The 14142-nt window shown below is 43.9% G+C and overlaps 1 protein-coding gene across 1 annotated transcript in view; it reads right to left on the bottom strand.

Moving 5' to 3' along the window:
• Nucleotides 1-14142, bottom strand: part of LOC125518937 (splicing factor 3B subunit 2-like) — a 33058-nt gene that overhangs the window by 2839 nt on the left and 16077 nt on the right. The window contains exons 4-9 of the mRNA XM_048683822.1: nucleotides 2630-2986; nucleotides 2430-2543; nucleotides 2186-2311; nucleotides 2000-2062; nucleotides 1193-1300; nucleotides 26-103 (exon numbers count right to left, since the gene is read on the bottom strand). Of these exons, the coding sequence (XP_048539779.1) occupies nucleotides 26-103; nucleotides 1193-1300; nucleotides 2000-2062; nucleotides 2186-2311; nucleotides 2430-2543; nucleotides 2630-2986 (846 nt within the window). The remainder of the gene's footprint in view (nucleotides 1-25; nucleotides 104-1192; nucleotides 1301-1999; nucleotides 2063-2185; nucleotides 2312-2429; nucleotides 2544-2629; nucleotides 2987-14142) is intronic.

Genomic DNA, 14142 nt, shown 5'->3' with positions numbered 1-14142 from the left:
ACAAAGGACCAAGATATTAACATACCTGTCTTATTTTTTCTATTCCAGTTGCAGCAATGAAGTCAGGAAGTTGGAAAGGTTGTTTTTCGATACCTCTCTTGCCCTGAAAGAAACAACATGATGATGTAAAATCTATTCGACAAGATATAGCTAATGTGAAGCAAAGCATAATTTCATGTTTTAGAGATATAAAAAGGTTGCAAAGGCCAGGGCAACTGATATGCTTGTATGCGCAAACAAAGGAGGACCAAAGGTCAAGATCCAAGATGGAACAAAACGTCTTTCAAGGAAATTCCTAGCATGAATCAACTAGGTCAAATACTTTAGCATTTATACTACAGTAATCACTCAAGTACAGTACCACCAAGACCTTGCTCCCAAGAAGTTGCAGCATCCCTGCAAGAATTATATATCTGTATAAGAGGGAGGGGAAAAACCTTATCAACTATATGTTCCCTCCCCTCTTCTAGTAACACCCACCCCATGGTACTGCCATGGCACTTTGCAATGAGTTACACTAGCATATCCGTGCTGGCCCGAACAGTTGCAGTTATGGGCTTACACTTTTCGATGATGCAAGGATAAATCATAAAACCCAAGTGTGCACGGTATTGAGTGAATTTGGGCCTGGCATGTTAGTCTGTCCCTTGGCCCTTGTGTTTGTTTCTCTTTCTTGCTCTTTCTTGCTTTTTTGGTCTTGTTTTATTTCTAGTTCTATGTCTGTTTTTGGTCGGTTGTATTGGTTTTGTAACCATGGCACTGTATTTTACACAGAGTTACTTCTAACACAAAATGATACGCATTTAGATGCATGTTCGAGAAAAAAAGTGTTTTGCTGTTTTTGATTTTCTTTCTTGTGTTGAAGTTTAGATTTTTTTTTTCTTTTTGTCATGGCGATTCTAATAGTATGTAGATTTTGATGCTTCTGAGTCTTCTTATAATAAAACATGCATTTTGATGCAGGTCCATGGGAAAAAACTTATGTAATAATATATGAAAGCATGCAGTATTTGTTAGTAGACGACAGCACTTCTACAAGTGGAGTTCAAAGAAAATGGATGGTCTGTTTGCATCTGCCTACCAACTCCACTACTAACAACACTATTTTCTGATTATGGTTTATTTCTCAGATTGTGGTACCCATTACGAAATTATGCATAACAAGATTATTCATGGTACATGTATTACAAACCTGCAAGAATTTCCTCTTTTGGGACCAGTGCCTTGGGACAGGTACTGTGTTCCTGTAAGACTTCAGATAGACAAGTAACTTCGGATCTGACGCAGTCGCATCCCAAACCTGGCAGGAAGAGCATAATTGCATCAGTTGAAGCTAATCCATAAACAATTTTACACTGCTGATGGCAATGAGTTAAAGAAGATAGAACACAACAAATAGTTTAAGAGACATTATCTCATCTTATGTTCACACCACCGATACAAGCTGCATGGGTATACGTGTGTGCATGCTGTCATGGCCTTTAATAGGAGAAATACATCTTAATCTTGGAACTGTGAAAGGTGAAAGTTGCTGGCACATTTTTCTAGCAATCTAGATTAAGATAAGCTTTCTAAGTTGCGATGAACCTTACTACGGGTTATTTACTCAGATAAAACAGAAAGTTGACATAATTTCAAACACATCCTCACTAACAAAGTGCATTGTTACAAACTGCACAGCCAATGGAAATTGCATGACCAGACCAGAATAGTAGACAGACTTAAAACAAATTCTCCAATGCAACTTTAGTTATATCAACAAGAGGTGATGGTAAAAGTTGCAAGCACCATTTTCTAGCAAACCAGCCTAGCATAACCTTTTACAGTTGCCTGGAAACTTATTATGTATTATCTACTTGGATAAATCAGAAAGCTTAAATGATGGACAAGTGTGGTAGAATAGGATGCTGCGTCAACACATCCGTTCGAAGTAATACAGCAACACCAGACTGCCAGTACACCTGGTTCACAACAAAAGGAAAGGAGGGGGGTGGCTTACTTCGACAACGTCGGGCCTGTTGCATATCTGCTTCAGCTCCGCAATCTTCATCCTTTGTTCCAGCTACAAAGCACAAACCAAAACAGCAAAATTCATGCTTAGCGCCTTCTACTAAACCACAACAATCGCACATAAAAAAAGGGTAACTCAACAATCAGGAAGATACAGAGAGAGAGACAAGCAAACCTTTTTCTTCTTGTTGGAGATGCCCCCTTCCTTCTTCTTCTGCTGGGTCTCCTGCTCGTCGTCGTCCGAGTCGGACCCCGACCCCTTCTTCGCGGCGTCGGCGGCCTCGTCCTTCTTCTCCCCATCCTGCCAGCACAACACCACCAACCCTACTAGTCAGAATATTCATATTGCAGAGCAGAGGAGCTAAAACTGCAGAGATTCGTAGGTAGGGTTTTGCTTGGTAATCGACGGGCTCCGGTACCTCGGCGGCGACGGGCTCCTTGAAGGTGAACTTGTCGAAGATGCTCTTGAAGTCGGCGAGCAGGCCGTCGGCGAGGTCGGGCTCCTCCGGCACGTACTCCACCTCGATCTCCACCTGCGCGCACAACCAAACCAACCCAGCGTCAGAGAGGCCGTCGCGAGCCCCACCCGAAGAAGCCCTAGGGGCGCCCGTCCACGTACCGGGGGCTTGGAGTCGGGCTTGTCCTCCTCGGCATCTGCGGCCGCGTCGGCGTCCGTGGCGGCGGCGTCGGAAGCGGGCGCCTTGCTCTTCTTCTGCTTCCGGCGGCGGCGGCGGCGCTCGCTCTCGCGCGACTTCTTCTTGTCGGCGCCCGCGGCGGCGGGGGCGGGGGCCGGGGCCGGGGCCCCGTTGGCGAGGTCGGAGCTAGGGTCGGCGGCCATGGCGGTCGGCGATGGGGAGGGGAGGTGGAAGGGCCAGAGGGCTCCGGGGTCAAGTAAAGTTAGCCAGAGCGGTTCTGGGTCGGTCTGCTGGGCTGTCAAGGCCCAAACGATTTGGGCCGGTCCGCCGCCGACACGGACCTTTGCGGGGATTAGAGAGGATCAAATGCGTGAACTTTTTTTAAAATCCTGGCACAATTATCGAAATACACTAATATTTAAATGAAACTTGGGAACATTTTTTGAAATTCAAGACGCAAATTTTAAAACAACTTTTGTAATTTAGTAGAATTTTCAAATTCGTGAACATTTTCTGAAATTCAAAAACAAAAAATGTGAATGTTTTTTTAAATCAAGAACATTTTAAAATTCGTGAACAATTTGTAGATTTTGTGAACATCTTTTTCTCAACATTTTTTGGTTGCACCCGCCAGTGGGAATTTGCTTATTATGTTATCCACTGAGTTGATTGATAGGTCAAAACAAATTAATACTCGACCAGCAGCCAAACTTTTAGCAACATTACCCAGAAAAAAACTTTTAGTAACATTAATATTGATTATTATTATTGCCAAGCTGAATGTGTCTGCTTCTTAATTTTCCCTGGTGAAAGTCCATTCCATTTGGCTGCACAAAATGACATATACTCAAATGCAGTTTAATGAGAAGGCCCAGAATGACTAGAAACAGCACACATTCTCAAAAGCTGAATCACAAACCATCCACAGCTCGAACCAACCACAACACTGCAATCTTCATTTCAGCCTTGCCCAGGCGACCGAATCGTAAGCGGGCGAAAATTGTGAGGAGCAGAACATGCCGGCGACCCAAATATGTTTCATTCTCCGGTTGGACCCGCCCTTGCAGTGGCACTCAGGCTCCAGGGAACACAAAGGCATCAGATCGACCCCCTTTTCAACCGTTAACGAAAAAGGTGCCATAATAAACAAGTGCACCTAATACACAACCGTGGGTTTAAACCCAATATATAAACCCTACATTAACACACGGATCCTCTGGGACAAGCTCCAGGCACATAGATCCTACAGTAGCACACACATAACCAATTAATTACAAGTTTTTTTCGCTCAGAAGATAGGACGGTCGATCAAGATACATCTAGCGGCGGCCTCGGGCCTTTGACCTCCCCTTCCGCGCCACACAAAAATAAGAAGGTGTCATCAGATTGCCAATGCTTTCACTGGCATTCTTCTAGAACTAAATAAGAGCATAAAGGTAAAACATATGTTCAGAACAAGAAACAATCCAACAAACTGAATTTGTAATCGATTACAAACAAACGCAACAGAACATCTGAAAACGTACAACTGTATTATTCAGTCTTGAGATCATTTGTCCCTAGGGCTGAAAGAATCAGCCAATAGGCCATTAAGAAAAACAAGACAGACAGACTAGTAATTTCTACTCCCTCCGTCCCAAAATAAGTGTTTCAATCTTAGTACAACTTTGTACTAAAGTTCAGTATAAAGTTGAGACACTTATTTTGGGACAGAAGGAGTACTTAATTAGTAGGCCTTGTTTGGTGCGAACAAAATAAAATGTTTCCTTCCAAGGAGGTTGTTTTGATTTCACATCATATTGCCTTCACGAAGAAAACTATGCAAAAGAAGCTCATTATCCTAATGCTGGGGCTCTAGGGGATTATGTTAACCACTTCCTAGCTAGGGATTAAACTATTTGGCATCCCAATTGATGACGTTGCTAAAAATGCTAAACCAGGTCTGTAACGCTCTCGATGCGGCTATATCTCCTACGTGTCGAAGCACGACTTAGAGGCATAACCGCATTGAAAGCATGTCGCAAGTAAGGCAATCTTCACAACATCCCATGTAATATAGATAATAAAAGGGGAAGGAACATAGTTGGCTTACACTCGCCACGTCAATCAAAGTACATAAATAGCAATACATCATCCAATCACTCATGGCCCGACTACGGTGCCAAAATAAAAGATCAACCCAACATGCGACACGGTCCCGATCGCCCCAACTGGGCACCACTACTGATCATCAGGGAAAGACATGTAGTAACGGCATGAGTCCTCGTCGAACTCCCACTTGAGCTCAAGCGCGTCATCTGAAACGGAGTCATCAGGCCCTGCATCTGGTTTGGAAGTAAACTGTGAGCCACAGGGACTCAGCAATCTCGTACCCTCGCGATCAAGACTATTTAAGCTTATAAGTAAGGCAAGGTAATATGTGGAGCTGCAGCAAGCGACTAGCATATAGGGTGCCTAACCTGTTCGCAAAAGAGAGCGAGAAGAGAAGGTAAAGCACGACGAATAACTAGAGAACAACCTGCGCAAGCATTACTCCAACACCGTGTTCACTTCCCGGGCTCCGCCGAGAAGAGACCATCACGGTAACACACATGGTTGATCCATTTTAATTAAGTTAAGGTTCAAGTTATCTAGAACCAGACATTAACAAATTCTCATCTGCCCATAACCGCGGGCACGGCTTTCGGAAGTTCAAATCCCTGCAGGGGAGTCCCAACTTAGCCCATGGCAAGCTCTCGCGGTCAACGAAGGAATATACCTTCTCCCGAGACATTCCGATCAGACTCAGCATCCCGGTTCTACAAGACACTTCGACAAGTTAAAACAAATCCAGCAACACCGCCCGAATGTGCTGACAAATCCCGATAGGAGCTGCACATATCTCGTTCTCAGGGCACACTCAGATGAGCGCTCCATACAACTAAAACCAAACCTCGAGTTTCCCCGAGGGGGCGTTGCATAGGACTCTAGTTTGGATCAACACTCAGAGGAGCACTGGCCCCGGGGGGTTTAAAATAAGATGACCCTCGGGCTCCGGAAACCCAAGGGAAAAAGAGGCTAGGTGGCAAATGTTAAAACCAAGGTTGGGCATTGCTGGAAGAGTTTTATTCAAGGCGAACTATCAAGGGGTTCTCATTATCACCCAACCACGTAAGGAACGCAAAATCCGGGAACATAACACCGATATGACGGAAACTAGGGCGGCAAGAGTGGAACAAAACACTAGGCGAGAGGCCGAGCCTTCCACCCTTTACCAAGTATATAGATGCATTAAGATAACAAGATAATATAATGATATCCCAACAAGAAAATAATGTTCCAACAAGGAATGGTCTCCAATCTTCACCTGCAACTAGCAACGCTATAAGAGGGGCTGAGCAAAGCGGTAACATAGCCAATCAACGGTTTGCTAGGACATGATGGGTTAGAGGTTTGACATGGCAATTTGGGTGGCATGATAAGCAAGTGGTAGGCATCGTAGTATAGGCATAGCCAAAGAGCGAGCATCTAGCAAAGCAAAGATAGAAGTGATTCCGAGGGTATGATCATCTTGCCTGCAAAGTTGTCAGAGTTGACTGGATCCTCGAAAGCAAACTCAACGGGCTCCTCGTTAGCCAACTCGTCTCCTGGCTCTACCCAAACAAGACAAACAAACAAACGGAACACAATCAACCACGTGCAAACTCAAACAACATGATGCAAACATGGTATGCTATGCGGGATGCGATATGTGATGCATATGCAAGAATTTGACAAGGAAAGAAAGAACCTGGCCTCAACTTGGAAATCCAAGTGTGCCACTGGAAAGGTGAGATGATTTCAGTTGAAATCGATATAAAGAACACCAGAATCGGATGCACGGTTTGGAAATGGTGAGCAATTCAAATATGGCACTGGTCTGCGATATACAGCAAGTAGCCATCTAAATGCAACAAGACAAACATGCTACAACACCCAAACATGGCAACAAAATACATGGCAGGGTTCCATTCATGATACTTAACAAAAGATGAACACTGAGCTACGGCCAATTCATCCATTAACAGGTTCAAACAAGCATGGCAAAAGCGCAATTGGTAAACAGATTTCAGACTTAGTGAAATTAACACTTGTCTGGAATTTCAGATCAGGTAGCACTCTTTGGAGCAAGAAAACTATATGCTACAGGAACTTAACATGGCAAAGAAAGGAATGGCATGGAGCTACTCAAATAGCTTAACAAACATCACTTAGTGACCTTGAGCCAAAAGGGATCAGAAAATACAATTGCAAGCATGTGAACATGGCAAAAACTTAAACAGATCATAGACTTGGTGAAAAACTGGAGCATGCAAACCAGATATCAAGTAGGCATGTTTACGAGCTCGATGCACTCACTACAGAGCAAGGCATGACAATCTAAGCATACACCCATCAAGAATACACATTATTCAAGCTAGACATGGCAAGAACAATATCATAGCATGCACGGATCAACTACAACATTCTCGGCAAAATCGCTAACAAGTAGACAATCTGCCCAGATTCACGAAATAGCAAAAGTAGAGCTCGATTGACTCAAGCTAGGGTGCTCCATAAATGCAAACAAAGACATGGATGGATATAGCACTACAAGATTAACAAATCACCCTTACTAATCATCCTCAAAAGAGGCACGGATCACTAGGAAACAACATGAACATATGGCATATTGATAACAACAGTCTAAGGACTTAGTGGAATTGCTAAGTCCCTGAAATCAGCACTAACGAATGCTCCACTTTGCATGCTCGTGCTAGTCACCACACACATTACAAAAATACATGGATGGCACCTCTGGAAAGATGACAAAGCATATAACAAAAGATATGTAGAGCTCATGGGCATATCATGCACACAATAATCATGGCAAAAATGACAAATAGCTAATTGGAGCAGCAGATCTGGCAATTATCTCAAATAGCATTATTCCAACAGCATTTCGGGCATCAAGATAAACTCAAATGAAAATGATGCAATGAGATGAAATGATGTGCTCTCTGAGGCGAACATTTTGATATGCTATATGCCCAAAACGGATCTACGGATGCAAAGTTACGGCACAATGAACATAGCTAAATAATCTGCAGACTTAGGAAAAAAAGGTCAACCCTAGTTTCCAGATCTGGATCCGGCGCGTGGATCGAGGTTTGCCGGGGGGCCTCGCCGGAGTCCGTCGGGGAAGCGGCTGCCGGAGCTCGCCGGTGGAGGGGAAGGGCTCGCCGGCCCCGGGCGAGGACGGTGGTGGTGGTTGTTGGGAAACGTAGTAATTTCAAAAAAATTACTACGCACACGCAAGATCATGGTGATGCATAGCAACGAGAGGGGAGAGTGTTGTCTACATACCCTCGTAGACCGAAGTGGAAGCGTTGACGCAACGTAGAGGAAGTAGTCGTACGTCTTCCCGATCCGACCGATCCAAGCACCGTTACTCTGGCACCTCCGAGTTCTTAGCACACGTACAGCTCGATGACGCTCCCCGGGCTCCGATCCAGCAAAGCTTCAGGGATGAGTTCCGTCAGCACAACGGCGTGGTGACGATGATGATGTACTACCGACGCAGGGCTTCGCCTAAGCACTACAACGATATGACCGAGGTGGAATATGGTGGAAGGGGGCACCGCACATGGCTAAGGAACGATCACATTGATCAATTGTGTGTCATAGGGTGCCCCTTGCCTCCGTATATAAAGGATCCAAGGGGGAGGGGTTCGGCCGGCCCTATGGAGGCGCAGGAGGAGTCCTACTCCTATCGGGAGTAGGACTCCCCCCCCTTTCCTAGTCCAAATAGGATTGGTGGGAGAAGAGAGGGAAAGAGGGGGGGCGCCGCCCCTCCCACCTTGTCCAATTCGGACTAGCGGGAGAGGGGGCGCGCGGCCTGCCCTGGCAGCCCCTTCCTCTTCTCCACTTTAGGCCCATGAGGCCCATTAACCCCCCCGGGGGGTTCCGGTAACCCCCCGGTGATCCGGTTTTATCCAAAACTTCTCCGGAACGCTTTCGGTGTCCGAATATAGTCATCCAATATATCAATCTTTATGTCTCAACCATTTCGAGACTCCTTGTCATGTCCGTGATCACATCCGGGACTCCGAACTAACTTCGGTACAACAAAATGCATAAACTCATAATAACTGTCATCGTAACGTTAAGCGTGCGGACCCTATGGTTCGAGAACAATGTAGACATGACTGAGACATGTCTCCGGTCAATAACCAATAGCGGGACCTGGATGCCCATATTGGCTCCTACATATTCTATGAAGATCTTTATCGGTCAGACCGCATAACAACATACGTTGTTCCATTTGTCATCGGTATGTTACTTGCCCGAGATTCGATCGTCGGTATCCAATACCTAGTTCAATCTCGTTACCGGCAAGTCTCTTTACTCGTTCCGTAATACATCATCTCGCAACTAACTCATTAGTTGTAATGCTTGCAAGGCTTATGTGATGTGCATTACCGAGAGGGCCCAGAGATACCTCTCCGACAATCGGAGTGACAAATCCTAATCTTGAAATACGCCAACCCAACATCTACCTTTGGAGACACCTGTAGAGCACATTTATAATCACCCAGTTACGTTGTGACGATTGATAGCACACAAAGTGTTCCTCCGGTAAACGGGAGTTGCATAATCTCATGGTCATAGGAACATGTATAAGTCATGAAGAAAGCAATAGCAACATACTAAACGACCGAGTGCTAAGCTAATGGAATGGGTCATGTCAATCAGATCATTCAACTAATGATGTGACCTCGTTAATCAAATAACAACTCTTTGTTCATGGTTAGGAAACATAACCATCTTTGATTAACAAGCTAGTCAAGTAGAGGCATACTAGTGACACTCTGTTTGTCTATGTATTCACACATGTATTACGTTTCCGGTTAATACAATTCTAGCATGAATAATAAACATTTATCATGATGTAAGGAAATAAATAATAACTTTATTATTGCCTCTAGGGAATATTTCCTTCAGTCTCCCACTTGCACTAGAGTCAATAATCTAGATTACACTATAATGATTCTAATACCCATGGAGCCTTGGTGCTGATCATGTTTTGCTCGTGGAAGAGGCTTAGTCAACGGGTCTGCAACATTCAGATCCGTATGTATCTTGCAAATCTCTATGTCTCCCACCTGGACTAGATCCCGGATGGAATTGAAGCGTCTCTTGATGTGCTTGGTTCTCTTGTGAAATCTGGATTCCTTTGCCAAGGCAATTGCACCAGTATTGTCACAAAAGATTTTCATTAGACCCGATGCACTAGGTATGACACCTAGATCGGATATGAACTCCTTCATCCAGACTCCTTCGTTCGCTGCTTCCGAAGCAGCTATGTACTCCGCTTCACATGTAGATCCCGCCACAACGCTTTGTTTAGAACTGCACCAACTGACAGCTTCACCGTTTAATGTAAACACGTATCCGGTTTGCGATTTAGAATCGTCCGGATCAGTGTCAAAGCTTGCATCAACGTAACCGTTTACGATGAGCTCTTTGTCACCTCCATATACGAGAAACATATCCTTAGTCCTTTTCAGGTATTTCAGGATGTTCTTGACCGCTGTCCAGTGATCCACTCCTGGATTACTTTGGTACCTCCCTGCTAAACTTATAGCAAGGCACACATCAGGTCTGGTACACAGCATTGCATACATGATAGAGCCTATGGCTGAAGCATAGGGAACATCTTTCACTTTCTCTCTATCTTCTGCAGTGGTCGGGGATTGAGTCTGACTCAACTTCACACCTTGTAACACAGGCAAGAACCCTTTCTTTGCTTGATCCATTTTGAACTTCTTCAAAATCTTGTCAAGGTATGTGCTTTGTGAAAGTCCAATTAAGTGTCTTGATCCATCTCTATAGATCTTTATGCGTAATATGTAAGCAGCTTCACCGAGGTCTTTCATTGAAAAACTCTTATTCAAGTATCCCTTTATGCTATCCAGAAATTCTATATCATTTCCAATCAGTAATATGTCATCCACATATAATATCAGAAATGCTACAAAGCTCCCACTCACTTTCTTGTAAATACAGGCTTCTCCGAAAGTCTGTATAAAACCAAATGCTTTGATCACACTATCAAAGCGTTTATTCCAACTCCGAGAGGCTTGCACTAGTCCATAAATGGATCGCTGGAGTTTGCACACTTTGTTAGCTCCCTTTGGATCGACAAAACCTTCCGGTTGCATCATATACAACTCTTCTTCCAGAAATCCATTCAGGAATGCAGTTTTGACATCCATCTGCCAAATTTCATAATCATAAAATGCGGCAATTGCTAACATGATTCGGACAGACTTAAGCATCGCTACGGGTGAGAAGGTCTCATCGTAGTCAACCCCTTGAACTTGTCAAATACCTTTTGCAACAAGTCGAGCTTTGTAGACAGTAACATTACCGTCTGCGTCAGTCTTCTTCTTGAAGATCCATTTATTCTCAATTGCTTGCCGACCATCGGGCAAGTCAACCAAAGTCCATACTTTGTTCTCATACATGGATCCCATCTCAGATTTCATGGCTTCAAGCCACTTTGCGGAATCTGGGCTCACCATCGCTTCTTCATAGTTCGTAGGTTCATCATGATCTAGTAGCATGATTTCCAGAACAGGATTACCGTACCACTCTGGCACGGATCTCACTCTGGTTGATCTATGAGGTTTAGTAGTATCTTGTCCTGAAGTTTCATGATCATTATCATTAGCTTCCTCACTTATTGGTGTAGGTGTCGCAGAAACAGTTTTCTGTGATGTACTACTTTCCAATAAGGGAGCAGGTACAGTTACCTCGTCAAGTTCTACTTTCCTCCCACTCACTTCTTTCGAGAGAAACTCCTTCTCTAGAAAGGATCCATTCTTAGCAACGAATGTCTTGCCTTCGGATCTGTGATAGAAGGTGTACCCAACAGTCTCCTTTGGGTAACCTATGAAGACACATTTCTCCGATTTGGGTTCGAGCTTATCAGGTTGAAGCTTTTTCACATAAGCATCGCAGCCCCAAACTTTAAGAAACGACAACTTTGGTTTCTTGCCAAACCATAGTTCATAAGGCCTCGTCTCAACGGATTTCGATGGTGCCCTATTTAACGTGAATGCGGCCGTCTCTAAAGCATAACCCCAAAACGATAGCGGTAAATCAGTAAGAGACATCATAGATCGCACCATATCTAGTAAAGTACGATTACGACGTTCGGACACACCATTACGCTGTGGTGTTCCGGGTGGCGTGAGTTGCGAAACTATTCCGCATTGTTTCAAATGTACACCAAACTCGTAACTCAAATATTCTCCTCCACGATCAGATCGTAGAAACTTTATTTTCTTGTTACGATGATTTTCAAATTCACTCTGAAATTCTTTGAACTTTTCAAATGTTTCAGACTTGTGTTTCATTAAGTAGATATACCCATATCTGCTTAAATCATCTGTGAAGGTGAGAAAATAACGATATCCGCCACGAGCCTCAATATTCATCGGACCACATACATCGGTATGTATGATTCCCAACAAATCTGTTGCTCTCTCCATCGTACCGGAGAACGGTGTTTTAGTCATCTTGCCCATGAGACACGGTTCGCAAGTACCAAGTGGTTCATAATCAAGTGGTTCCAAAAGTCCATCAGTATGGAGTTTCTTCATGCGCTTTATACCGATATGACCTAAACGGCAGTGCCACAAATAAGTTGCACTATCATTATCAACTCTGCATCTTTTGGTTTCAACATTATGAATATGTGTATCACTACTATCGAGATTCATCAGAAATAGACAACTCTTCAAGGGTGCATGACCATAAAAGATATTACTCATATAAATAGAACAACCATTATTCTCTGATTTAAATGAATAACCGTCTCGCATCAAACAAGATCCAGATGTAATGTTCATGCCTAACGCTGGCACCAAATAACAATTATTTAGGTCTAATACTAATCCCGAAGGTAGATGTAGAGGTAGCGTGCCGACCGCGATCACATCGACTTTGGAACCGTTTCCCACGCGCATCGTCACCTCGTCCTTTGCCAGTGTTCGCCTAATCCGTAGTCCCTGTTTCGAGTTGCAAATATTAGCAACAGAACCAGTATCAAATACCCAGCTGCTACTGCGAGCTCTAGTAAGGTACACATCAATAACATGTATATCACATATACCTTTGTTCACCTTGCCATCCTTCTTATCCGCCAAATACTTGGGGCAGTTTCGCTTCTAGTGACCAGTCTGCTTGCAGTAGAAGCACTCAGTTTCAGGCTTAGGTCCAGACTTGGGTTTCTTCTCCTGAGCAGCAACTTGCTTGCCGTTCTTCTTGAAGTTCCCCTTCTTCCTCCCTTTGCCCCTTTTCTTGAAACTAGTGGTCTTGTTGACCATCAACACTTGATGCTCCTTCTTGATTTCTACCTCCGCAGCTTTCAGCATCGTGAAGAGCTCGGGAATAGTCTTATTCATCCCTTGCATATTATAGTTCATCACGAAGCTCTTGTAGCTTGGTGGTAGTGATTGGAGAATTCTGTCAATGACGCAATCATCTGGAAGATTAACTCCCAGCTGAATCAAGTGATTATTATACCCAGACATTTTGAGTATATGCTCACTGATAGAACTGTTCTCCTCCATCTTGCAGCTATAGAACTTATTGGAGACTTCATATCTCTCAATCCGGGCATTTGCTTGAAATATTAACTTCAACTCCTGGAACATCTCATATGCTCCATGACGTTCAAAACGTCGTTGAAGTCCCGATTCTAAGCCGTAAAGCATAGCACACTGAACTATCGAGTAGTCATCAGCTTTGCTCTGCCAGACGTTCATAACATCTGGTGTTGCTTCAGCAGAAGGTCTGGCACCCAGCGGTGCTTCCAGGACGTAATTCTTCTATGCAGCAATGAGGATAATCCTCAAGTTATGGACCCAGTCCGTGTAATTGCTACCATCATCTTTCAACTTTGCTTTCTCAAGGAACGCATTAAAATTCAACGGAACAACAGCACGGGCCATCTATCTACAATCAAACATACATAAGCAAGATACTATCAGGTACTAAGTTCATGATAAATTTAAGTTCAATTAATCAAATTACTTAAAGAACTCCCACTTAGATAGACATCCCTCTTATCTTCTAAGTGATCACGTGATCCAAATCAACTAAACCATAACCGATCATCACGTGAAATGGATTAGTTTTCAATGGTGAACATCATTATGTTGATCATATCTACTATATGATTCACGCTCGACCTTTCGGTCTCCGTGTTCCGAGGCCATATCTGCATATGCTAGGCTCGTCAAGTTTAACCTGAGTATTCTGCATGTGCAAAACTGGCTTGCACCCGTTGTAGATGGACGTAGAGCTTATCACACCCGATCATCACGTGGTGTCTGGGCACGACGAACTTTGGCAACGGTGCATACTCAGGGAGAACACTTCTTGATAATTTAGTGATAGATCATCTTATAATGCTACCGTCAATCAA

This window comes from Triticum urartu, chromosome 7 (assembly GCF_003073215.2).
Source record: "Triticum urartu cultivar G1812 chromosome 7, Tu2.1, whole genome shotgun sequence".
NCBI classification, from domain to species: domain Eukaryota; kingdom Viridiplantae; phylum Streptophyta; class Magnoliopsida; order Poales; family Poaceae; genus Triticum; species Triticum urartu.
The sequence above is the reverse complement of the archived record's forward strand: the minus strand, read 5'-3'. Positions and strand labels throughout refer to the sequence as shown.